At 42.6% G+C, this 25,439-nt stretch overlaps 3 protein-coding genes across 7 annotated transcripts; 1 reads left to right on the top strand and 2 right to left on the bottom strand.

Annotated features, from left to right (window-relative positions):
* Nucleotides 1-133: 133 nt before the first annotated feature.
* TXNDC12 (thioredoxin domain containing 12) lies at nt 134-9,320 on the bottom strand. The gene is made up of 7 exons (XM_052666049.1): nt 9,098-9,320; nt 7,473-7,533; nt 2,951-3,003; nt 2,198-2,271; nt 1,594-1,663; nt 1,420-1,503; nt 134-988 (listed from the first exon to the last, which is right to left on the bottom strand). Exons 1-7 carry the CDS (start codon nt 9,183-9,185, stop codon nt 909-911), a joined length of 510 nt encoding a protein of 169 aa, XP_052522009.1. The 5' UTR covers nt 9,186-9,320; the 3' UTR covers nt 134-908.
* Nucleotides 4,774-7,463, bottom strand: KTI12 (KTI12 chromatin associated homolog). Its single transcript, XM_052666043.1, has one exon. It carries the CDS (start codon nt 6,573-6,575, stop codon nt 5,859-5,861), a length of 717 nt encoding a protein of 238 aa, XP_052522003.1. The 5' UTR covers nt 6,576-7,463; the 3' UTR covers nt 4,774-5,858.
* Nucleotides 9,321-9,439: 119 nt separating the features above from the next.
* BTF3L4 (basic transcription factor 3 like 4) lies at nt 9,440-24,879 on the top strand. Of its 5 annotated transcripts, XR_008202230.1 has the most exons (9): nt 9,472-9,577; nt 9,945-10,023; nt 10,434-10,497; nt 11,342-11,455; nt 13,814-14,015; nt 15,767-15,826; nt 16,701-16,844; nt 20,507-20,633; nt 21,303-24,879. XR_008202230.1 is itself a non-coding variant. In XM_052666045.1 (7 exons), exons 2-7 carry the CDS (start codon nt 10,001-10,003, stop codon nt 16,745-16,747), a joined length of 510 nt encoding a protein of 169 aa, XP_052522005.1. In that variant the 5' UTR covers nt 9,472-9,577; nt 9,945-10,000; the 3' UTR covers nt 16,748-19,099. The 5 variants fall into 5 exon arrangements, 3 of the variants coding, with proteins under 3 accessions (XP_052522006.1, XP_052522005.1, XP_052522007.1); XR_008202229.1 differs by having other exon boundaries at nt 20,507-24,879; XM_052666045.1 differs by lacking the exons at nt 20,507-20,633; nt 21,303-24,879 and having other exon boundaries at nt 16,701-19,099.
* Nucleotides 24,880-25,439: the final 560 nt, after the last annotated feature.

The raw sequence follows: 25,439 nt of genomic DNA, 5'->3' as shown, positions 1-25,439 counted from the left end.
TGTGACACTCAACACTAATAACCACTGCAATGTAAACAAAAATATATTTGCCAATCCCTAAGAACAGAAAGCTATGTTGCTCACAAAAAAAACCAAAGAAACAACAAAACAAAAAAAACAACTTTTAGCATGCTTATGTTTAAAAAGTTTTAATTCTTCACCCTGGTACAAAAATACAGTACAATGTGATGGCAAGGCATTCACCAGAAAACATTCAAAGAATAAAAGGGAATTCCCCGTAATGCTTCAACATAACCCACCTTCACTTGATGAAACAATCAAAAGGTGAGTGCACAAGAAAGAAGTTCAATTTCTGCCCAGGGGCAAATAAAGATGAATCACACAGAATTCTACATAAAAGTATGTTTGCGGAGCTCATGACTTCACATGCTACTTGAACATGGATGAAATTTTACTCTACTTGGCTCAGTGGCAGAATTCATGGTTTGGGAGGTCTAGAAAACACGTGGCCCAGGAACATGCTCATTCATAGGAACCCCAGTAAAAACAATGGGATCACATAATACGAGTGAGAAATGAGAGATCCACCCATGATTAAGTGTCAAAATGCTGGCTACTTCCAATTCTTTCAATTATGCTGTTTGTCTTCAAATGAATGTTTTGTCCTACAAACCTCCCTTTTAATATCAAACATTAGTGGTTGCTCAAACACACTAATTGATGTGTTTGTCATTACCTGGTTGCAAATAACCATTATAGTACACACTGCCAGGCAGAGGAGGAGATAACACTGTATCTGATGCATGTGTGTGAACTCCAAACAGGGTTTAACTTAGCATTATTGACAGGAGAATTACGTCCCTCCAGTGCATCTACATTCTTGGTCTGTTTAACTGTTTCCTTTGAGAGTACTGAAGTGATGGAAAACCATAACTGAGTGTTTTCCATTATAGTTCATCTCCCAGGTGTTTTTGTTTGAAAGCATCACCTGTTAGCTTCTCCTGGGCCTCCTTCATCCCTTGGATAACTGAAAGATCAGAGAGAAAGCAACTATTAATCTCAGAACAAAACTGTCAAGGTGCCACACTAATGAAGATATTTTAAACCAACACTTACAGAATGCACATCTACAAAGCAACCTAAGGCAAAAAATAAACAACACCAGAACGAAAAAGCCCTGTGCTCTTCTCCCATCTCTTTGTGAGCTGCATGATTTTCCATGTGACAAAAGGAGAATGCTTAGGTTCTACAAACATTTTGTAGGTTTTAAAGTGGATTATAACTCTAAATATGGTTCCTCAAAGCATGAAGAGCCACTCACACATGCTGTAATTCACAGCTCCCTTACACTGTGAAGTATAATTTTTCTCCACTTAAAAATGAAGGTGCTGTCCTTCACTCAAGACACACCTACAGATCATCTCACTAACAACGTACTTCAAGTTATTTCTCACATACCTTGATCAGCATTGGTATAGAAATACTTGTAGCTGGGGTTTCCTTTCTCATTTATGATTTCTGGGTGGACTTTTCCACTGGGATCTTTGAAAAAAAGAAATCAAACAGGAAATATGGGTGGTAACAGTAAGAATGCAGTCCTGTGCGTGGGTTCAACAGCTGCAGATGCCTTACCCATGAAAAGGATTCTGGGAATGTAACCTCCATCAGGACTGAAGGCTTCATCCTTCGGCTCTTCATCATCCTACAAAAGCAAGACAGAAATGAGGCCATGTGTTAGCATGTAATGTAATGTAATAAACCACAGCATTTGTTTTAAAGAAACAAGCCTTCAGGTTCCAGTTACCCTGAACAATTTACATCTTGAACAGACAACAGGTATTGCACTCTTTCCACTTTCAAATGAAATAAGGTCATTTCCCCTAAAGAAGTAAAATTTGTGAAATATCAGTGTGCATTAAACACCCTGCTTTGGTGCAGGAACGTCTGGTACATTATGAGAGAATGAATATAAATCCCCTCCCTGTGGCAACAGACAAACAACATTAAACTGTTAAAGAGGCAGCAGTGGAGAGTCAGGTTTATCAATGCAATTAAAGTAACTACAGTGAAGAAAAATATTTTCCAAACAATTGGCTCTACCAATCAATCTTGCATATCTCCACTCAGGAGTGCAAGACTTAGGATATAGAAAAGAAACAGATTCAACCAGTTAAGCAGGATTCAAAAAGCTTTATTACTAAGCAGTAATATAGGTACAAACAAAAGTGTGGCCTACCTCAAGGTTGACCATTACAAAATTATGAGCAAGTTCAGAGATCTCCTTAGACTCAGCGAACTTTGGCTTCAAAGCTAATTAAGAAAGAAAAAAATAAAGGGAGAAAGATATGGAAAGACAATGGAAAATATTTCAGGTTTTCAGGTAGAAAAATCTCTATTCCTCCCTCTAGAGAGCTGGTACTTTTCAGTGAGCACAGGGAAATGGAATGTATGCATCAAGTTGCTCAGGCCAGGCTCAGAACAGCAGAGCAGTGATCCCTGCTGAGCAGCCACACAGTGAAGCTTAACCATCAGCCATATGTCATCACTTTTGAACTAATGGAACAGAAACAAAAGCTTGCTGTAAACCACCATTTCTCAACCAGCCTGTTCATGTTAAGCCTAGTCGTAATGATCAGCATGTTCCTTTGCAATACTGAAAGAGACAAAGCCCAGCATCCTGAGATCCGGTGGCTGAATGTAAGGTAATTTGCTCTTAACTCTCCATTCATTTTCTACATTTTTTTTTTCCAGCAAAGTACAGGAAAACTGCAGCCACTGTAGACATGCAGCTGTTACTTGACTGGCATTTACAAAGGCTGGCTTTTGGCAGCACTATTAGCTGAAGTGGTGAGATACTACACTGCTCTGAACAAAATATAAATACAGCTAAGCACATTTGGAATGCAAAGCTCACATTTGTCATGTTACACAATTTGCATGCAAAAGTTCACCAGGAATTTCATCAAGCTCCAGAATTAAATTCACTCACCTTTGCAAGCTCCACACCAAGATTTGTGGATGATAATCATAAGAGGCAAACCACTGCAAAATAAGGGGAAAGAAAGGAAAACATGTCAGATAGCTTACATGAAGCCTCTCAACTATAAGTTCTATTGTTTGAACATTTTGAGAGTCAAGGGCACTACAAAGGCTTAATATAATAGAAAATGCAGAGAGATTCCACTGTATTCTAAGGTTTTGCTGTCTTGCAAAAACTTCCCAATCTTAACAATGCATTAGAACAGTTCATTAGAAATGTCAATCATCAACCACTCCAGTAGAGAGGAGATGTTCCCTTTGGAAGGGTTGCTCTCTTTTGTTCAGATTTGCATAGGAGCACAACTGGTGATGTGTTTCGTAAGGAATTAGTGGTGGTTAGCCACTCCAGCTACGTAAGAGATCTCAGAAGGGATTTACACAGCTGCTTAACATAATCCACTGCATGACAGTCATCCATCAACCCCTCTCCCCACTACTGTCTGCATGTTTCAGACACTTCCTGCTACTGCCTCCATGATCAAGATCCTCCTTTGAGCAGTAATCACACACACTAAACTGGCAAGCCCTTCAGCTTCCAAGCTAATGGCCCTTATCTTAGTATGCTGAAATAAACCTGTGACGAGTTTGAGAACCGAGAAGGAAGGAGTGTGTGTGGAACTGAAGCCTAAATTAAGTGCAATGTAAAATGACAAAAGGTGGGAAGCTAACTTCAGTGAATACAGAAAGGTCATTTGTGAAGGACAATTCAGAGTACTGTTTCAGGTACACCATAGGAATGTTATTCATTCCTCTTCCCAAATAATTCATTAGACAGTCACTACCTTTACTACCTGGATGTTGATTTCATCACCTAATGTATGTTTTATTTAACGTTGTTCCGAAAAGCCTCTTAGCATTTCACCTTCTAGTCAAGCTTAACAAGTTTGAATTCTCTGAGCTCCTTGGTAATGTACTCAGGTTACTTCATGTGATTAGACAGAGACTTTAAACACAAAGAATTTCTCATATTTACTGCTGTAAGTGCTTGTGATTCAATTAATCCATCTTTACAGCTCTCAATATCTTGACTATTATTCCTTTCACCTTAACAAGAAAAAAGTGACATACCTATAGGTGATTTTTATTGCTGTTGAGCACATCTAGTAGTACAACACTTCTCTTCACACTGGCAAAAGCTAACTAGTACAGTAAGTTCAAAAAGACTAAGAACAAGGAAATGGTTTCTCTTATCATGAAATCCCTTAAGCTATAGAAGAATATCCAAGGGAAGCTAGTGCTGTAGCTTCCAGAGCATTAAGAATAACCTAAAATCAGGTTCTTCTTTTAGCTGAGGATTGGTAAGGAAGGAAATCCCTACCAACATTAAGTTTCAGCCTTCAGAACCAGGAAAGGGCAGAGAGGAAGCAATAAACATTTACAGTAGTGCAACACAAGTCTGCCATTTGTAACTGAATGATATGCTGTCATCTTTACACAGGACTTTGTTTGCAGCAAGCAGCAAGAATACACATTTCCCTAGCAAAGCTCTTTTCACATCCGTGTCCCCGCCCCAACAATACTTTTTTTTTCTTTTTTTTTTCTTCCCCTCTTCTCCCCCCCGTTTCTGGGAATTAAATGCTGAATTAAATCTGGAAAACAGACACTGCTCTTATCATCAAGGATCTTCACGTCAGAAGAGGTCAGAAGTAGCTGCAATTGGTACTGCACTGCACTATCGATTGATTTTCTATGCAGATTTTAAATGCAAGTGCTCAGTCTTACGATATAAACTCTTAGCCAGGATGAAATCACACAAGTTTTAGAGATACTGCATGTGCTTCCTCAGTTTTATTCTTTTTAACTGGAAAAGTAATGCTATTTACATAAAAACATTTCTGTAGTCATTTTCACATTCTGAAATGGCAATGTCCACTTAGCAACCAGTACATCAGATACATGGACAAATCACTGAAGCAACTCTTCTTGCCCCACTTACCATCTCCTCCCAGATAGCACCACACAAAAAATGAAAGCAGACTCTGACACTTATTTGCATGAGGGATGAAGCATCCACCAGAATGTGAAACATATGGACAGGCCAGACACGTGGCACAGTAAAGACTGAAATCAGCTGAAGCTAAATACAAAAATAATTACCCAGTCACAACCAGTGCAGACTTTGAGGACTGGCCAGAGCACACTGCCATCACACCGCATCCTCTCGAAACAAGCTCAAGAGCACTCATAAACAATTAGTGTTTTTAAAAGCTTTTAATGAGGACCTTGCAAAAAAAAAGCCACAGCAAGTTGTTTCAATAAAACAGTTTAAGATTAAGACTGTTCCATCTAAGGCACATGTTTTATTGTTAAACTTGAAATGAGAGATTTGTTTCCTAAGCCAGCACCCTGCTTTTGTGCAGAGTTTGCAGATCTATCTGTTGGGTTCAACAGGATTTTGAAAAACAGTTATGTCCCAAAAATACAGCCTCTTCCAGTCCAGGAACTGAAGTCCCCCTCTGCAGTTTGATACATATGGAGGCAGCCTTGGAACAGCAGGCTTCTTATTCAAGAGACAGACATGGCAATGAGGAGGGCAGGAGTTCTCCTTATGTTCACCGCTTTGCAGCATTTATGCTCAGTTGCTACATTAGTATTGAGGTGCAGGTCTCCACAGGAGACTTCAGCTGTGCGGGGATGCAACAAGCAAACAAGAAAGACATGGGGAGAGTGCAGTAGAGAGGACAGGAAGATCCTACAGATCCTCTTAGGAGTACAGCTGCTCCAGCACCACGGTACTGACTTTCTCAGCACTGTCACGGGCTTTGCTATGTGACACACGCATCACATAGTGCTGAGGTGCACGGCAGGAGGGCACGTTCCTACAGCTGCAAGCACTTCGGGACGGAAGGAGCCGCGCCTCACTGGATGCTGCGGCTCAGATACTGCAGGAACATGCCGGCCAGCTGCGCCAAGTTCTCATCGCTGGGCTGCATCTTAGTGTAGCTGATGAACTGCCTGCGGAGCCGGCTCAGCTCGGCCAGGCTGACGGGCCGCGGCAGCACCAGCCCCTCCTCCACGCCGGGGACGCGCACCAGCTCTCCAGGCTGCGCCCCGCTCCTCTGGGCGGCCACGAGAGCGGCCACCACGTCCTGCGTGGCGCGGTCGAGGAGGTGCAGGAAGTCTCCGGACTGCAGGGGCTGGCTGCGCGTGGCGCGGTGCGGCGGCGGCGGCGCGCTCTCGAATAGAGCCGCGCGGATGTCGGCCAGCGGCAGCGGCTCCTCGCCGTGCACGGCGAACAGCGGCCGGTCCCAGCGGTTGCGCGGGTCCGGGGCCTCAAAGGCCGGCTCCGCGGGGCCGCCGCCGACGCAGTGCAGCAGGCAGCGCGCCGTGCCCGCCTGTCGCGCAGCGCAGTACAGCTCGTAGCGGATGCTCCGCAGCTCGTTGCTCGCGTCCACGATCACCACGTCGCGTCGGCTCAGCAGCCGCTCCACCTCGGCCCGCAGAGCCGCCCGGCCGCCCTCCCCCTCGGCCACGACGTGCGCCCGCCGCTCAGCTCCGCCCAGCGCGTCCCGCAGCTCGGCCGCACGCCGGCTCTTGCCGCTGCCCGGCGGCCCGCACAGCACCACCAGCGGCATCGCGCGCTCAGCGCCCCGGTACCGCCATGCTGACCCGGAAGTGGCCGCCACCGCTTCCGCTCGAGCCGACCGTCGCTATGGCGACGCCGGGCCTGCGCCGCAGCCCGCCCTCCCGGGGGTTCTGCGCAGAACCTCTCATCCTGCGTAACGCCTGCTTCCTCCGTGCCTATTGCTAACTCTGCTTCACCGCAAAGAGCCAGAACTATTCCTGCGAAAACTGCGACTGTTTTCGTACAGACATGTGGAACACGTGCCGCTTACAAATAAATATCCACTTACAAGTGCTCAACAGACTGAGCAGTGCCCTGCATTCACGTGACAGCACCTTGGGCAGCCAGAGGTCTCCCGTCAATCAGTGCACAGTTACAAACACAAGAACTGATACACAGACAGCTTCATTTCTCATGTTTTGACACAAGAAGATTCTGAGAGAAACGTAAAAATGACTTTCTTTAAATCTTTTCACAGAGACGGTGTTAGAGTTTCAACCAATAAAAGGTTCTACTTTAATGACTTATCAGTTTGTTCCTTAGTAACAAAGCATCTCACATCGAGGTCTCGCATCCATACCAGCACATCCATGCTGACAGATGCAGTGAGCACTGATGAGTTCAAGGGGACTGAGTAGCCTTTAAGCCTCAGTTTGTGGGTTTCTTCTTTGGAAACATGACAGAACCTCAATCATTGAACTGAAGTGATTAAACACGGGTGATTCCTCAGCAACATTAAGAAAAAACTATTTATTTCTCTAATAAGCTGTAGGGATCTAAGTAGTCTCCTATACCTTTGTTAATAATTTGTATTTTCTGTGGTTAAATTTAGGATTGGTTAGCATTGGTACAGAATCTGGGTGAACTTTTAAAGCCTCTTTTCTGTATTCATAAGTAAGTAACATACCTGGCTGCTGCCTCTTTCTTCCCATCTTCTAGTGTTCTCCAGTGAATGTGATCTCCAAAACCTGCCAGAAAGGAGGTTTTAGAAATGCTGCATAGTTAACACATCATCAGAAGAAAACAACCCTCCGGAATATTTTCAGCTCATAACATATTCTTTTTTAAAAAGGAAATTATAATCGCAGTCCTCGAAAGACTTCTGTGAATACTTAGAACCTACACAGTTTTACTGAGGAATCCCACTGAAATTAATTAACAAAAACAAATCACACACTCATGAATATTCACAGTTATGCAAAGGACAAAAAAAATTCCCCAAGCAAAGCTTAAAACTGAAATGTCTTCTAATTATTCCCTATTGTTTCTCAACCTATGAACATTTATTAACTGATTGATGACAAATTAAACATGTCACCATCTGGCTTCCTAAATCCTAGTGAATGGGAGCAAACATCAAATACACCTAGACCAATAAGTGATTATTAAATGCTCTAAAATTATTATGCTAAATATTACCACTGCTGATAATTGACATCAAAGACTAAGAAAGAACACTGCTATGCAGGTTTCTGAGTTTTGCAGTGACCGAACAACATGGGAAATACATATCCAATAAGCAGGTTGTTCTGTCAGCTAATATGCTAAGAACAGGAAAACAGAGACTGCCATTTTTTGGTCACCACCATCACATGAAGTGCTGATTTGGAGGAGATCTGAGATAAGGGAGCCTTCTCTGAAGAACTCCTCAGAGGTCCCGGCGCTGCAGTGACACGGGCTGTGCTGAAAGGCAAATCTCAGCCATGGCTTTCCCCTTCCCATAGCTGAGGGCTGGGATAACTTAGCGACATGGCACGGGCCGTATCCTCACCAAGGGGACAATCTGAGGAGCTACAGCACAGGATTCGGAGCCACAAGCTGCCCAGTGCTGACACCATGGCAGGCAGTACCTCCAGTAAACACCTGTAGCAAAGAAACTGCGGAGAGTGGAACAAAGCCCTATGGTACCTTCCTTCAGCATCTGGCAAACTGCAGCTGCTGGCACAGTATTTTTATGACCTGTGCTTATCTCCCAGTACAAACTACTGTGAACACATATGACACAACACATCAAATATTTAGTCCAGCTACCAGCAAGGCATTGACGTCCAAGCTTGTGCATGGGCTGAGGGGAGCTGGAAGCCATAAGGCTAACAGGTCACATTTACTCAGAATACAGGCACGTGGGGTATTTCATTCAAAGGCCATCATGATGGAACAGGGACAATCCTCTGTTCGAAGAGCCTTGCCGGGTAGGCTGAAGGCACTCCCTGCAGCCCTGCAACGAACATCCGCCTTCAGGGCAGCCCGCTCAGAGCGCGACCACCCCGGGTGAAGCCCGAAGGGATCCGAGCCTCTGCCCACGACAAGCCCACGAGGAGGGCAGGCCGGGCAGAGGAAAACCGTGCCAGGGTGACCAGGAGTCGGCGGCGGGGCTGCTTGCGAGGGGCCAAATCTTCCCCAGCCGCGTGGGGCTGCGGCTCAGGGCGGCTCCGGCCCGGCCCCAAGAGCCCCAACCCGCCGAGTGACCCCGCGAGCCCTCACGGCAACGCCAGAAGCTGAGAGCAAAGCCCGAAGGAAACGTTTGCTGACCCTTTCCGAGCCCCTCGGCGGCGGCGGCGGCGGCAGCCATCAGCAGGCACAGGCAGAGGACGGAGGCTGCGGCGGGATGAGCCTTCATGGTGTCAAAGACGGCCCTGGAGCTCGGAGAGGAGATCGGAGCAGCCCCAGGGATCTTTTTCCCTTTCCCTTTTTTTTTTTTTTTTTTTTTTAAAGCCCAAGAAGTGACGCAAGGCGGATGTGGGCGGTGCCGCCAGGCCCTCCGGGGGCCGCCATGTCAACCGCGGAGCGGACTACAACTCCCAGCATGCACCGCGGCCCGGGCGCGAGCCGCTCCCTCCCCCGCCGCTATGCAAATACTGTCGGCTTCGCCGCCAATCCGTGGCTGGGGGCGGGCGGCTGAGTGCCGTCACGTGGCGCGAAGCTTCCTTTCTCTGTGCGGCGCTCTTTCCTTCCTCGGCCGCCATCTTGTTCTCACCGCGTGTTGGGCTGCGGAGGGGCCGCCGAATTCAGGTGAGAACGCCTCGCGCCCGCCGCCCGCTCACAGCCGCGAGGGGTCGGGTGGGCCGGCTGTGCGGCGCCGGGCTCCGTCTCGCTCCCGTGAGCCGGGCCCTGTTTGAGGTGCAGAGGACGGCGGTGAGGCCGTGCCCCGGGCTCGGAGCCGCAGCGTCCCGTGTCCGCGGGGCCGCGCCGTCCCGCTGCCGCTCAGATGTGCGGCCTTTGTCCTCCCCGCCCGCAGCGCCGTGCCGGAGCCTTCCGGCCCTCTGTCGCTCCGGCGCGGCGCGCCTGCCCTCGTCCTTCCGTCTCTGCGGCCTCTCGGGGCTGATCTCCTGCGGCAGAGGCGTTTTTCAGCCCATACCGTGTCTTCTGGCCTTTAAAGGTCGCGCTTGGCCCGCGGCAGAGCCCGGATGAACTTGTTAGCCTTGGGTTGGAGCGATGGCTGCCGGAGGTCCGAGCCGGTAATGTGGTGCTGTGTGAACCTCTTCGTTTTGGAGCAGCTCGTTAGCTGCAGCGGTCTGTGGTAGGTTTGTTGTTTGGGAGCAGTGCATCGGGGGCTCAGGGTGAGCCTCCCTTGGGCTCTGCTCAGCACAAAGCCGCGTTCCTTGGGCGGTCCGTACCGGTTGTGCTGTGAGTCAGTAGCAAGGTGGGTCCGGCGGTGAGGTGACAGACTTAGACTTGGAGATTTACAACTGAGGCAACATCAAACGTAGCGTTGGTTTGCGTCATTGTGGTGCAGATGCTTTTTCCGCGGAGCTGCTTTGTGTTATTTACACGGTGTGTTCTTGTTTGTGTATTTGCTTGCGTTATTTCAGTGATTTTTTTTCTTAATGTTTTGGTAGTTAACTTGTATTTGTACCTCATTCTTTAGACACAACACTATGAATCAAGAAAAACTAGCCAAGCTTCAAGCTCAGGTCCGAATAGGAGGAAAGGTAAGAAAGCTACGAGAGCGGTACTTCTGTGATTGCATCTGTGGGCTCAGAGCCTTCTCATGAGAGGGCAGTTAGAGGCCTGAAAAAAGGATTTCTTCATGCAGTGTGGACCTGAAATGGTCTGCATCTTACTACTACCTGAAAAGCAGCTTTATTTCATTTCACAGCTACTGAATAAGTACTGAATAAGTAGTTCCAGTTCCAGGCGAATTCTAAATCAGCGACTTGTTGTGACTGGTGAATGCTCAGCTGAAGCTTACCTGTTGCTTGTTTGAGCTCTTTCTCTTCTGCATGTTGGGAAGTTTCTTCTCTAGTATCAGCTCCAGGGTTTATCTGACTGTGCACTGAGCTCTTTCTTTTATCTGTGCCAGCCTGTATGTAATATGACAAAGCATATGGACAATTCCATGTGAGTATTCATTTCCTAACAGTAGACAGGGGGAGCTTGCAAATGAGAAATTGTAGAATTGCTGTCTTTGGGGCAGTTTAAAAATGTTAACTGCTTACATAGAAAAGCGTGGATTTTTAGATTTGATTCATCTCTTCTGAAATGAAGTTTTCAGACAGCATTTTTATATGCTGCTTATAAGTTAATATTTTTGTAATTCAGCTTTGGGGAAAAAGAAATACTATTGCTGTGCTTCTTCTGTCTTTTACACTTGAGAAAAATGTAAAGATTGGGACTGGCGGCTAAAACTGTAAGTAAAGGAAGTTGAGAAGTATTTTCTGCTACAGAGCATTACTACAGCTCAAAAAAGAGATGTTGCTGAGTGTGAAGTGACTTTAAATTGAAAGTGTTGTGAGAATTTGAGTGTTGCAGGCTGTTCTCTTGATTCTTTTTCAGGGAACAGCTCGCAGAAAGAAGAAGGTGGTGCACAGAACAGCTACAGCTGATGACAAAAAACTTCAGAGTTCACTCAAAAAACTGGCAGTAAATAACATTGCTGGCATTGAGGAGGTATAGTGATACTGGATCCTGTGTGAAATTAAATTCACTGTGGTGATTTGGTGTTGTTTTTTACTTTCATTTTCAAACTCAAATGTCTGATTATGTACAGGTGAAGTTACTTGATTTTATTTAAATTTGTCTCACTTACATTAATGTGCACATATCTAGAAAGAGAAGGGGAAAGGTTGTACTGTCCAGAAAGCAAGCATAGGAGGTAGTGAGCTGCTTGTCATACGTGCCTTTTGTGTTAATTGCAGAACAAGAGAGCTCTTGATTCTTAACCTCTTGAACTGAAATGACCAAATTTTAACAGTAGGGCAGTGAGTGTGTATTTATTGCACAAGCACACGCAGTTTTTGTGTGCTGCAGAACATGAAGGAGGGAATCAACAACCCTGGAGTAGGAACTTAACAAGTCCATGTTACCGAAACTGGATGCTCTTACTTTGTGAAAGTAAAACCAGAATTGTTTCTGGTAGAGACAGGAGACCGGTGTTTTTACGGTACTGGCAAAACTCTACAGAAGCAGCTCCTGTGTTGCAATGGAAGGCTTCAGGTATTCCCTACCATTTTTGCGTGTATTAATTTTTCAGGATAAAATAAGAAGTGGAGTACAAAACTCTTTCCAAAATGCTTTAGAGACTGTGATGCTTATATGTGGGAGGAGGTGTTCCTTCATACTGAGCTCCATATTATAGCACTGCTTGGTTGAAAAAGCATAATATTTAATCTGTGATTAATTAAAGCAGGGTTACAAGGTGACCCAGAGGTCTCTGTGCACTCTGAAGGCAAATGGAGATTCAGTAGAAGCCTGGGTTGCCTGAAAGCCTTCATACCATTGCTGCAGAAACACTTCTAAATTTGTCTGTTACTGGAGTATGGTGTGTTAGAAGCTGTGCAGACAAACAGTCTTTGTTCTTTTTGTCCCCCCACAGAGCATAAAATCTTCATTCAGGCACAGTTAAGACTTAAAAATGTATTGACATGGGGGAAGACTGTTCAAAATTCTTTAACCTTGACAACTTGGTACCTAATTACAGTACATTGCTGTATTACTCAGGTAGACTCAAATTGGCATAAATACATAGAAGCTGAAGAGGATTGTAATGTGGAGTCAAACATAGGCAGAGAATTTTGTGATTTGTTTTGAAGAGACTTTTGAGCATGACTGGGCTTAAAGCATTCATCACTTCCCCTTAGCTACGTAGGAAAGAGATGCACCTTTTCTCCAAGTAAGAAAAAGCTCTGATCAAAACATATTTTGAACCTTGAAAATTGATAACTTCCATGTTTTAGATGTATTCTTCAGTTGGCAAATTTGTTTTCTCTCTGTAACTTCACAAAAAAACCCTCACCTAATAAACTCAAAATTCAGAAGTGTTATTAACAGATTGCATCTGTTTGTGTAAGTATGCTCTATTCTTTTTTTGCAGATAAAATTATTTTCCTCGTAACCGTAGCTCAGTCATGCCCAGAAAAAAAAAGGAACTTCAATCTCTGTTAACTTTTAAAAAAAAAAAAAGGGGGGGGGGCAAAATAAGACCTGCTAAAAGGTATCAGTATGAGCTTCAATAGCAGGAGCTAAGCAGGCAGCTGTGCTGGCTGTAAACTTAATCCCTGGTGATTCAGAATGCCAGGCAGGGGAGCAGCACCATTGTATGTTGTGCTTAGGCTCAAAAGGGTCATCATAGAATTACTGGGAGGGCACAGAAGCCAGTTTGAGTGCAGCTAATTTACAAATCTGCAGTGCTGTAAGAGAGAAGTGAGGGGAAAATCTCAGCGCTGGGCATTTTCAGCAAGTAGGCCAGGTTGTGAGTCTCAGGCTTTTGCCAGTTCTGCTGCAGAAACAGTGATGTTTTCCTGAGAGGTGGCATAAATAGCTGGGAATGGCAGTGTCTTCAGCTGCTGTGTCAAGGCTTTTCTGTTACTGCTTTTAGTGTGTAAAGAGTTACCACAGAGCTGGTTTTCCTTCTGAGGCATTCCTGATAGTAACTAGTTTATGCCTTAAAGGCTAATAGCCTCTTTATTTTACCTTAATCAAAAACATACCTAGGTTGTATGATAACACATAAGCCTTGTATATTATTACTCTACTATAGAGATATCTGTATTTCTCTAAGGCAGCCATACCTGTTAATTCAGTCTTTTCATACACTATATCTGAGCCACCTCCCCCATCCCTTCTAACTTTTTTTTCCTTCTAATTCAGGTGATGCTAATTCTTGGCACTGTACTCATGGTTATATTATTACCTATGCTTTTGTAGTTTCTTTAGTTTTAATATTTAAATCTAATTTTGAAATAATAATTTATCACACTTTTCTTCAACACCACTTTGGTAAATGTTGCTCTTCATGTATTTGAACAGGTGAACATGATAAAAGATGATGGAACAGTTATTCACTTCAACAACCCCAAGGTTCAGGCATCCCTCTCTGCTAACACTTTTGCAATTACTGGTCATGCAGAGGCTAAACCGATCACAGAGATGCTTCCAGGCATCTTAAGCCAGCTTGGTGCTGACAGCTTAACAAGCCTCAGGAAGTTAGCTGAACAATTCCCAAGACAAGGTAGGTCTTAGTGGAATCTTTCACTGATGATCAAAAGAGAAAATGCGGCCTTAAAATATTGACCCAAATTTAATAGCACGTCACTTAAAAATGTGTTTACTTGTATTACCTCTGTTGTGGAAATATAATGGAAGGAAACATCTATTTATTTTTTTTCCCCAAGATTCTACATAGGCTGACCTTGGCTTAAAAATAAGACTTAAAAAAGAAATTTGCTCAGTCAGGTGTGCAGTAACTCCATGTGCACAGCTGTGTGTGACAGAATAGTTAAGAAAAACAAGTAGAAGTTCTTACCTAGAAAATCTCAACAGGTTTTGTTTGTCAAAGTACTGATTTTGTTTTCTTTTATGAAACGTTTTTATTGCATACTGTATTGGATGGTATTATTAGGTTAAAGAAAATGCCTTTGATTGATTGAGAAAAGATGGATCATCATAATTATATTTTATTATGACCTTAGTACCAGTAGTTCTTTAAACTATGACAGAAAGCCAGCTTTTAATTAGGTGGAGCAATGAGAAGAAATGCTTCAAGTTCTTGCATTTCAGATGACTTCTAGCATGGTCCAAGTCCATGACTTACAGAAGAGTAGGTTTCACATAGGACCCTTGATGTGGAGATGCTTATTCCACACGAATCATACGATATGATGGTGTCATATCATGGTGTCATGTTTTTATGATGGTGTCACTGCATCAGTGGACAAGGGAAGAGCCACTGATGTCACCTATCTGGACCAGGAAGGCTTTTGACATGCTACCCCACACCATCCTTCTCTCCATGTGGGGAAGAGAGAGATTTGATGGGTGCACTGTTCAGTGGATGAAGAAGTGGCTGCAGGATTGGGTCCAGAGAGTGGTGGTCAGTAGCTGCATGTCTGGATGGAGATGGGCCCTCTACTCTGTGCTGATGTGGCCTTACCTGCAGGACTGCATCCAGATGTGGAGTCCTCAGTTCAGGAGAGACGCAGACCTGTTAGAGTACATCTAGAGGAGGACCACAAAAATGATGCACAGAATGGAGCACCTCTCCTATGAGGGCAGACTGAGAGAGCTGGGACTGTGCAGCCTGGAGAAGAGAAGGCTGCAGGGTGACCTGATAATGGCCTGTCAGTATCTAAAGGGGAGCTACAGGAAAGAAGGGGATGGACTGTTTAGCAGGGTGTGTGATTACAGAATAAGGGGAAATGGCTTCAAGCTTATAGAGGGTAGGTTTAGGTTGGGTATAATAAAAATATCTTCTGCAGTGAGGATGGTGAGTCACTGTAACAGGTTACCCAGTGATTTGGTTGATGCCTTGTCTCTAGAGTCTTTGAGGGCAAGGCTGTATCAGGCCTGATCTAGCTGTGGTGTCCCTGTTCATTGCAGGGGTGTTGGACTAGGTGACCTTTAAAGGTCTCTTTCAGCTGTAAGGGTTTTTTTATTCTGTAAGCTGGTCCCAGATGGGTTTAACATGATCATTGCATTAAAATGTGTGGCTTCAGTTAGAAGATACAGTCACTGCTGACTTTTGTCATTTGATCTTTTGTTAGCTCTGCATTAATACTGCTGAGTGTTTGCAAATGGCTGTGTTAATATTCACAAATGGATCTTTTGGTCATACTGATTACTCTTGATCTCCCAATCACTTGCATGTCTGTGTCTAATGGGGTGAGCGGTATGGAGGGGATTGCCTTCCTGTTGTCTTATTTTGTTGTGTGGTTGTCCCTAATCTTGTATGATGAGAACTCAGCACCAGGTTTCTTTTTATAGTGTTGGACAGTAAAGCACCAAAATCTGAAGATATTGATGAAGAAGATGATGATGTCCCAGGTAAGCACATCCACTTATATGTCCATTTAATGTACAGGTACGTAATTCACACATTTAAATACCTGGCTCTTGAGGTAATTGTTCCTCTCAATTGCTAAGAGAGGCGTAATATGCTGGGCAGCATTGAAACAGTGATGATTCTGGATTCTAGCTTTTGAAAATAGTTTGCCTTGCTGGAATTGCTGAATTCTTAGTTTAAAATACAGGGAGGCTGAATGGGTGAGCAAAATATCTCAGTAAGATTTTAGGTCTGGAAAACAAGATATCTGTAAAAAGATGTACTTGGTGTAGTGTTCAGAGCATCGTTTTAAATCATTTTGGGGTGGGACCTTTATTTCTGCCGTAGAAGTAATTAAACTTGTCAGTGTCTTGTTGAGAAACTTTCATTCCAAGTTGTTGGTTGTTAACTGTATCAGTTACCACTTTACATGCATCAGTATATTAGCCAAAAAGATACACAAATCGATGACCCAGATTTTCAGGTCTGGCAGTGGGTTTGAATTTGCATAAAAATACACAGGCCTCTTCCAAGTTATCTGCTTCTGGTTAAGCAGTCACTTATTGCACTCGAGGTATTTAAGCTGGTGGCTCAAGACTCAACTGCGTTTAGGAGAGCACCTCTGAAAATCTGTCTTCGTGTTAGAACCTCCACTCTGAGTGTTCCTTTGCTTCTTTGCGTATATTAAACAAATCCTGTTTTGTTTTGTTTGTTTTTTTTTAAAGCTATTTCAAATCCCACTTAAAAAAAAAAAAAAGTATGTACATGAATATCTAGTTAAGAACTGCCTAACATTTCATATGGTAAATGCATTTTCATTAAACTGAAGCTGTTGTTTCTGGGCATCGCTATATTAAATATCTTCATCTCTTTCAGATCTCGTAGAAAACTTTGATGAAGCATCAAAGAATGAAGCTAACTAAATCATTAATAGTTCTGGAAGCTGGCATGGACTAGATTTAAGAAATCAGCTATGTGGTTCCAAAGTTTTAAAGAAACAGAGAACATCATCTGTTAATAGTTCAGTAATATAAATATTTTGTATTTTTATGATACTGTTTGTTCAGCATTTTCTGTCAGTTGATTTTGCATTTTGCACTTACTCCCAGGATCTACTCTTTTGGTCAAAACAAAAATGTCAGTGCAGTTTGAGGGGTGTGTGCATGTGCGTGTGTATGTGTGTGGGTGTACATATAGTGGAGAACAAATTGGAGAACACTTCTATTTAACCAACTTCCCCTTTCTTTCAAAAGAAGAAATAAAATGAATCTTCAGCATGGTTACTTTTGATTATCACCAAATAGGACACAGAGAGTAGAGTTAAAAGTTTTGTCCACGTTTTGTGACCTGAAGGCATTACATCATTCAAAATTTGGGTTTAAGAGATCTCTCACCCATGTTGAAATGTATGCAGTCTTTGTTATTAACTTTATGTTGATGCCCACGTGTTACCTTTGACAAGATATTTTATCAGCTTGTTTGGTACAGTAATTTTCCAAAAGAGGAATCTTGGTCTCAGCAAAGTGATCTTTTTTTTCTCCTTATTTCCTTTTTGAGACAAGCTGATGTTTGACTCCTTTCACATAGACTTAGCAGTGTGTTCTCCCTATGAACATGTAGGGTATATTAGGTCAAAATGACAACAAACCCTTTGGTTTTCTACCATCAGGTCACTTAGAAAACTTAGAGGTCTAGTTGGTAACAGTCCAGTGCACCAGTTTTGCACAGTGACAGATTTTTTGCTTGAATTCCTTCAGGCTGTTCTCTTGGCATGACTGCATTTACTAGCAGCTGATGATCCGGCGTCACTCTTACGGCACTAGAAATTAAATGCACATGTGAGCAATGTTCAAGGTGGGAAGAAGTTGTTGACATTTTGCCTTGCCTCCTGCTGGCAGTTTGTGCAATGACTAGCTCTAAAGGGACTTTTTTTTTATTGCCTGTATTTTACCCTTGCCTATAACCTACCTCTAGGTTTGGTGTCATCTATTTTAGTAGCTTACTAAAACCCACAAATGCTCCTCAGGCATAAAGAGGACATTGGGAGGTACCGCTGGTACAATGCAGTATTTATGACCTTCCTTTAAAATGCTTAATGTGAACCTGATTTCTCAGAAGCTCTTTCAAGGTTCTTGATGTTACGTGCATTGCAGTATAGTTAGACATCATTGTAACCTGTGTCAGGGGCAGCTGTGGCTTAAGAAAGCCATTTTTTCTCCTCTACTTTTGTCACTTAACTATAGCTTAATTGGAACATATCAGCTTTTTTTATGTAGATTCATATGCTATAGAACTGTAACAGTACAAAGTAAACAGTCAATGAGTCTGGTGGCATCGTGATAAAACCATGAAAGCAGAGCTGAAGTGGCTTGTCATCTGAACTCATTTTATAGATCTTGTTCATTTTTTTGTTATATTTTATATACTACATGGATCTTGCTACAAAATAAATCAGCAGTACGGAAGAGGAGATGTTACCTCTTGTGCATTGTCTGTTCCCACCACCAGTAGCTGAGGGGCAGTGAGTGGATGCAGCCACTGTTTTACAGTGATGCACCCTTGCTGACAGTTACTGAGGAAGATGCATGCAGGATTAGGGAAGATTGTGCTAGAGCTTTAGGATTTCACGCTTTCATGTACCCACACTCCTGTTTTCCCTGTGGTGTTGAATGAAACTTTGGTTCGTCGTATGGCTAATCTTGATCAGCTGCAGATTCTTCTGTTTATAAGGAAGAGATTTCTTCATTAATGTGTGCACAGGCACACTGGGTTGCCTTTTGCTGCTTTTGAAAGCTCAAAGCAAACGAAGGATACTAGGAAACACGTGGTGTTCTGCCATTTGCTTAAGGGGCATGAGTGGAGAACATTTCAAAGTAGCAATTGTACTGAGTTTGTGTATGAGACATCCCTCTTGCTCCAAGTACTAATCAGACACTGAACATTTTTGCTCCACAGTTTCTGATGCAGCAAGTATATGGAAAGTAATTTTGTGAGAGATTAAGAGTAAGTGATGGATTCAGTGAACTTGTATAGTTTAACTTCCTAATTCTTGCAGAATGCTCGTTTAATTTTTGTTCTTGGTCATGACAATTTACACGTTAAACCACCGTTCTTTCCTGTGTTTGACAACCAGTAAACTAACTGAATATGCTAGCTTATGTCGTTATCAGTTTTCTCACTGTACCTGAAAACAGTCAACCACTTATGATTTGCTGCTGGAAATACTAGAGCTTATCAATCATTAAACTGATTTTAATTAAAAGTAACTCATCAAGGCTCTTGTGGGAAAAGCTATTTTTCTTCATATTTATTCATGGTATTACTCAAACAGTGTTTGTAAATTCTGGTGGAACGTAGAGTTAACAACAGTTTGTGTTGCTGCTGTGGAAACTCCACAATGAGGTGGGCAGATGGTGCATCAAAATATTCTTTGCTTGGTTTGGAGCTTTGTAACCACTGTAGTTCTGTAGTGAGTTTGCTCACTACTTAAGCACTGACATAAAAAAGGTAATGATGAAAGTTACTGACATATTAAAAATCTTGGCAGTGACTTAAAATAGTATTGAAAAGAGCAGAATGTAGGTTGAAACTTTTCTTGGGCTGTGTGCAAGAATCAAAGCTGAATCACAGAAGGTTGAAAGAATCAAGAACTTGGCACACTTCTGAGACTGCAGACTCTGGTCTCCTTTAGTAGGCTGTCAGTAGCTTTGTGTATTTCCCTAGTAAGCTACTGAGAGGAAATGTGTGACTTGGTGGCCTCAGACAGGAGAGCAGGGCTCATGCAAGATGGGTGTCAGTAGTTACCTGCAGTCAGTAGTGCTGGAAACTTGGAACTAAGTGATGGTGAGGGGTTTTCTCGAGCAGCACTGGCTAATAAGTGAGTTTGCAAGTGAGTGTTAGTAGGGTGGAAGGAGCTGATGTGAAAAGAACGTTTGACAGCTGTGAAAAAATAGTGCTTGGGTGGTTTTTTTAACTAGTCTAGGAATACTTGAATGCATGAGGAATGATAAAGGTGAAATCAGAACTACTACTGAAATATGCTGAGAATTCACTTTCTGTCAATGTTCTGTGGGAATTGGGAGTTGCTATGAAATCCCTTCTGCCTGGATCTTAGCAAATAACGTTCTGGATTCAAAATGAGGTCTGGAGGTCTTCATGGTTTCTTTACTGGGTGGTGTATTGAATGATGAGTGTATTGCTGCTTACAGGAAGGAACTGAGGCAGTGACAACAGAGTGAGGTAAAGCTACTTTATCTGAGAGTTGAAGTAATGTCTCTCCTGAGGGGCTCCCTAGTGAGGATTCTCCTGGGGCTTCCCTGGAATCAGACTATGCTGCTCCAGACAGTGGGGACATATGAAGGTGTTAACAAACTGCAGCTGAAAGGTGGGTGAGGGAATTCCCCCACTGGCCCTTAGGATCATCCTCTTTTTGTTCCTTGAAGACAGTAGTATTTTGTTCAGCAAAGTGACCAGATTATTCTGCAGATCAAGATTATACTAATTAACTAAATGATCCGTGTTTTGTAATTGAACAAATGAAATGATGCACAAATAAGCACAGCACAACAATCTTAGCAACTTTATGGAAGCGATTGCAGAAGTAAGGGGAATGGTTATTCACATTCAGCTATTTATTTTCCCGTAAAGTAATTTCTATTTTTTATTTTTCCCCCTTTTCAAAGACCATTTTGCAGACACTGAAGAACTTCATGGATTTATTCAGAAACATGGGGGCTGCAGTGCCAGTCAAGAATTCAGGTAGCCAAGCAGAGCAAGTGAAGAGACTTAACTCTAAAATCGGTCTTGCTGGTATGTCTGGGTAGAAGCTTGGGTTTATGCATAGAGCGTAGTAATTGGGAACTGGGCTTTTGTCTGGACTCTGGCACTATATTTGGCAAGAAGAAACAAATGCACACATCTTAAAGTGCCTTAGTTTGCCTTCGTTTTGGGAGCACCACCCTTCCTCACACAAGCACGTGATGCGTAAATGAATAAACAGTCTGGATGGCTCTTGAGAGAAAAGAGCTGCATCTGCAAAGGCTGATTCCACGTGGTAAGCACATCCTGTTCGTTGGGCCAACAGCCCTATTGAGCACCCCCTATTAAACAACAGACCAGCAGTTTGCTCAGATGCCATTTTCTTGTGGCAATCTGGTATCTGTCAGATTCTCAAATGCTATACAGCATTTCCTTAAATCTCTGTTGCGGGTGGACTTCGTGAATGTGCTTAATCTGTCACATCCTTACAGTAAAAAGGGATTATTTAAAACTCCAATGAGCAGATAAAAGTATCAATAGTAAGGCAAAGGTTTAAACAATAAAAAGGAATTATATTCCGTGGTATTTTGAGTTGTCAGTGTATATATTCCAGCTGAGTAATTATGTGACCTCTCACCCTTTCTTGCAACATCCTTGTGGCAGCTATAGTAACTGCTAATGTCAAAAAGTAATATTAGAAAGTATTTAATGTATTTTTAGATTGTCTGATGCAACTTAGCATACAAAGAGGAGCCAGTGCTATGTGACCAGCTTTCTCCAGACACTGAGAAGTGTTGTGCAAACTGCATTTTCATCAGATCTGACTCTGAGTCCAGATGTGAAGCTGGAAATTTCCAAATGATGCAAATTATTGCCAAATGTAGGTAAGTGAAAACTTAAAATCTCAGCAAATTGTCAGCACCTTTGCACACCAGGAGTAAAGCTTGCTGATAGGCCTGCACCAATCTAATGCTTCCTCACCACCAAGAGAAATAAATAGGTCTTGCTTTTTTCTGCTTTCTTGAGCACCAGAAATAGTTATCTAATCTGTGAGGCCAATTGGATCACCTTGCTCAGCTGGTTGTAAATCACTTCTTTTTTTTTGTTATTTTTCACTTTACTGTGAAAGCTGTACCAGATGGTTGATTGTGGTTGTACTTGCATGTGCTAAAAGCTTGACCATTGCTTATCTTGACAGCTTGCTTTCATTGGTTCATTCAGCTTGTGAAACTGCATCCTAAGCGTTGGCAGCAGTGTTTGAACTTGCAGGTCTCAGATTCCTGCAGAGGAAGCTGTATGTTCAGGGCCCATCTGGTTGTCTTTGCCTTGCCACCCGACAGAAAGCTAGCTTTCACTTTCTGCTAAATAAATGGTAGCCTTCTTTTAAAAGAAGCATTTGCACTGCAGTCCTTTTGGGCAGGCTTGGCAGAGGTGACCACACATCAGTGGGCCCTACATACTGAACCAGCTTTTTTTTTTTCCCCACCATTTCTGCTGCTTCTGCCTTTGAGGCTTCTCTTGGCAAGGTGGTATTTGGAGCTTGCGGTGCTGCTGCCAGAGACATACTGAGTTTGGAAGAAAGGAAGGATTTGCCATATTGATGCCTTGGGTGACCAATCTGGTCAGATTCTGTAACTCAAAGCTTATTTTTGAACTTTCTTTTAATTATGAAATATGGAGGTCATAACTGGCAAGCTGGTGCCTGCAACATAGGCTGGATAAGCTGAATGCAGAATGACTTCAGCATGCTCTTATTGCACCCACCCTTTGCTCCAGCCATCCTCTGCTTTGTAGTTACACAGCACCCAAATAGAGCCTTCCTCCACTGCTCGTTTTGCATGCCTCTTTTCTTTTTAGATAGTGAAAAGTGATGGGGGGAGGGGAACAGGAATAGAACTTTTTTTTTCTTTTCACTGAAAACCTCAGTCAGTAAATGGCTTTCAATGTGAGCTTTAATAAATTGCTGTTTCTATGATGGAGTCTTATTTCAAATGGTTTTCTAACATGTTGTGTTTAATTGAAAGTAGCTGTAACTTGCTTACAGTGTTTTCACAGTCTGCAGACTGATGATGGAACTAAAGTTTCTCCCTGTTCAATTTGAAGCGTTTGCTCTATTTGTATGTGAGTGACAGTTGCAGTGATGGATGGCTTGCATTTTCTTAATGTTTCTAAAAGAAAGCAGGGCTTAAAGTAACTTCTACTTTGAACAGGGGTTTCCCACAGCTTGGTTTCTGCAGCTTGATTGAAAGATACCAGCATTTCTCAGAATCTGCTGCTGGATATTTGAGTATTTTGCTGAGGCTTCTGTTTTGACTCAAAAGAGATGTCAATTTTCTGAAAAGCAAGGAATGCATTACATTTTCTAGTATCTTCTACATCTTTTCTCTCGGCCTCGTAGTTTGTGTTGTAAATTATTAACTTTGGAACGCAGCAATATTATAACCCTTATTTATTCTCTTGCCCTTTGAGTTGCAGAATTGCTTTCATTGGCAGTTTGTACTGAAAACTGTCAGCCACTTCCAACTCTGAAATTGTAACAGTTTATCCCATTACATGGTGGTTTTCCAGCTCAGTTCTGTAAACCTTGAAATTGGCTATCCATAAAAAAAAAATATTCCTCCCATTCTTTTATTTTAAAGGCTACAAGTCAAATTAGAAGGGGTAATCTATTGCTCCTAGTGATGCATGCTGTTTCCTGAGGATTTTGTTAAATGAGAGAGGGTTTTTATAGTGCAGTCCTTGTCACTGAGAACTTGGTGACTTTGAGCAGCATTGCTTGTTCTGTGGGAACATACAGTGGAATGTCACAGGTGTCTTAGCTGTTAGAAAGCTTTCCATGTGTGCTTTTTTCTAGCTTTAATCTGCATAATATTCTGAGTGCAGTAAGCTGTAATAAAAGGTTTAGATGCCTTACACCAACACTTTCTTAGTGGCTGACAGTACCCTCATCAAGAACACATACTAAGTGCATCTTCCTTGGTAACCACTCACATTGTTTTCTACCTTGAACTGTAATCATGAGTTTGTGCTGCCTCACATAATAAGATTTGCAAACACTTGAAAACTGCTTGAGCTCTTTGGTCCTTAATGACTCAGGACAGCCAGGTATCAGGAAAGAGCAAATGAAAAGTAGCCATTCAAAACAAGACTTCACTTTCCTTGAATAAACATGAGAGCTACTTTTTGTGCATGTTAGTTTTTCTGCTGAGCCATTAATCTGTGTTAAGATTTGTATGAGATGTGCCTTTATTCGCTTTTTACCCTTCAGTTTTAACTTAGATAAGCCAAGATGAGAGAGATGATGAAATACTTATCTGTGATTAGTCTTACCCTCCTAAACAGTCCCATGGAAAATAGCTGTGGGAGATGGATTGTCTACCTGCTCAATAAAAACAAGCCTTAACAGTTGTTGCCATCACAGTTAAGTAATCCTGTTAAAGCAAAAGTACGTGATCTTTGTCAGAACAGAACATCTCTCTGGTTTTGCTGTTTTCCCTTTATTTTACCAAGAGTTTTGCTTTTTTTTTTCCCACTCCAGCTCCTGCTTCCCCAGAAGCTTCTTGCTGTACTTACTATTATTCTGTGGCAAACTTAGTGTTTAATCTTATATCCTTGGACATACTGGTTTTGTCAAGCATTCCTAACTAGTTTACAGTCACATGGTAAGAACAGGAATGTACTGTAGTTGCTTATCTAATAACTCTTATTCAGTAGATCCCATAAGCCCTTTGAACTTCCATCCAAGGACCAAATACGTCAGTGTCCATGTATAGGTTACTAACAAACGTCTAGGTGACAAGAAACAACAAACCCCAGAGTTCACTTGGTTTTGGTGGTTTTTTTATTTTTTTAAGCAAATTCAGAACATTCAGCTGACTGATTTTGAGTTACAGTTCTGAACAACTTAGAGTCTCGTCATTGAGATGTTGAAGAAGTAATAGGGCAGGGCTTCCAAAGTGCTCTGACTCACAGCACTCCACAAAATCTTAATCATGTGATTTGGCAAGGCATAAATAAGCCTGTTTTTTATAGGCCTAATTACACTTAATGAAGAAACATCCTTTAGCTAGAGCAAGAGGTTGCCACGTAGTTGTGAAGTCAAAATATTGCTATGAGAACAGGATGGTTCAAGCAGAGCCATGGAGTTCATTGGAATAGCAGGAGTGTGTGCAGTCATGCCTGTTCTCTCTTGTGTACATGTATGTGAGGTGTTGGTAGAGCTTGTCTGTGACAGTAAGACTGACTGATTCCCTGTTTGCCATCACTGCTGACCTAATAAATGACATGATGAAGACTAGCATGTGTCTGGTTTTTGTTTCCATGTTTACTAGGAAAAAAAGTGAACTAATGGGGAAAAGGTCACAACTTTCCAGGAGTAATTAGTAGCTTCTTTTCAGCTTGGAGATCTTTGCAGTGACACCAGTGACATTGCTACTTTTTCACTAATTTATTCTGTTATTTAATGTCCAAATGGCATGTTTGCTGGATTCCTGACTCCTCCTAGAGTTCATTGTCACACCTGGCAAGGGGGAATTTTAGGTATGCTTAAATTGGTAGGTTTGGCTGAGTCAGCTGCCGTTCGTGGGGTATTTTTCACCATTGGTGGAAATTGGTGTAGGCAGTGCCATTCTAGCCCCTCTTGAGCTAATGTTTATCTTCAGGGTAGTCTTTTAAATATTGAAGGAAGTGGTCAGGGAGAACACAATGTGCAATTAACGCTGCATCATCACATTGCATAATAGGCTTTATCGGATGCTAACTCCTTACGATGTTTTCTGCAAAAGTACAGAATTAAAGATGGTCCATTTCCCTGAAGAGCTTGTCATTTAAGGTGTACTCAAATTCATAACAAGTTCT

Source organism: Tympanuchus pallidicinctus, unplaced genomic scaffold (genome assembly GCF_026119805.1).
Source record: "Tympanuchus pallidicinctus isolate F22 unplaced genomic scaffold, pur_lepc_1.0 scaffold7, whole genome shotgun sequence".
In the NCBI taxonomy this organism is placed as follows: domain Eukaryota; kingdom Metazoa; phylum Chordata; class Aves; order Galliformes; family Phasianidae; genus Tympanuchus; species Tympanuchus pallidicinctus.
Note: the sequence above shows the minus strand (reverse complement) of the source record. Positions and strands in the feature narration are given on the sequence as shown.

Bases quoted from the DNA above. Each gene is read 5' to 3' on its own strand.
- KTI12 (XM_052666043.1), bottom strand. From the start codon at position 6,575: ATGCCGCTGGTGGTGCTGTGCGGGCCGCCGGGCAGCGGCAAGAGCCGG.
- TXNDC12 (XM_052666049.1), bottom strand. From the start codon at position 9,185: ATGAAGGCTCATCCCGCCGCAGCCTCCGTCCTCTGCCTGTGCCTGCTG. The intron at 1,664-2,197 runs GTAGGCCACACT...TTGCTTTTGTAG, and splicing joins TTGTAATGGTCAACCTTGAG to GATGATGAAGAGCCGAAGGA. The intron at 1,504-1,593 runs GTAAGGCATCTG...TTTTTTTCAAAG, and splicing joins TCCCAGAATCCTTTTCATGG to ATCCCAGTGGAAAAGTCCAC.
- BTF3L4 (XM_052666045.1), top strand. From the start codon at position 10,001: ATGGCTGCCGGAGGTCCGAGCCG. The intron at 10,498-11,341 runs GTAAGAAAGCTA...ATTCTTTTTCAG, and splicing joins AGGTCCGAATAGGAGGAAAG to GGAACAGCTCGCAGAAAGAA. The intron at 14,016-15,766 runs GTAGGTCTTAGT...TTCTTTTTATAG, and splicing joins TGAACAATTCCCAAGACAAG to TGTTGGACAGTAAAGCACCA.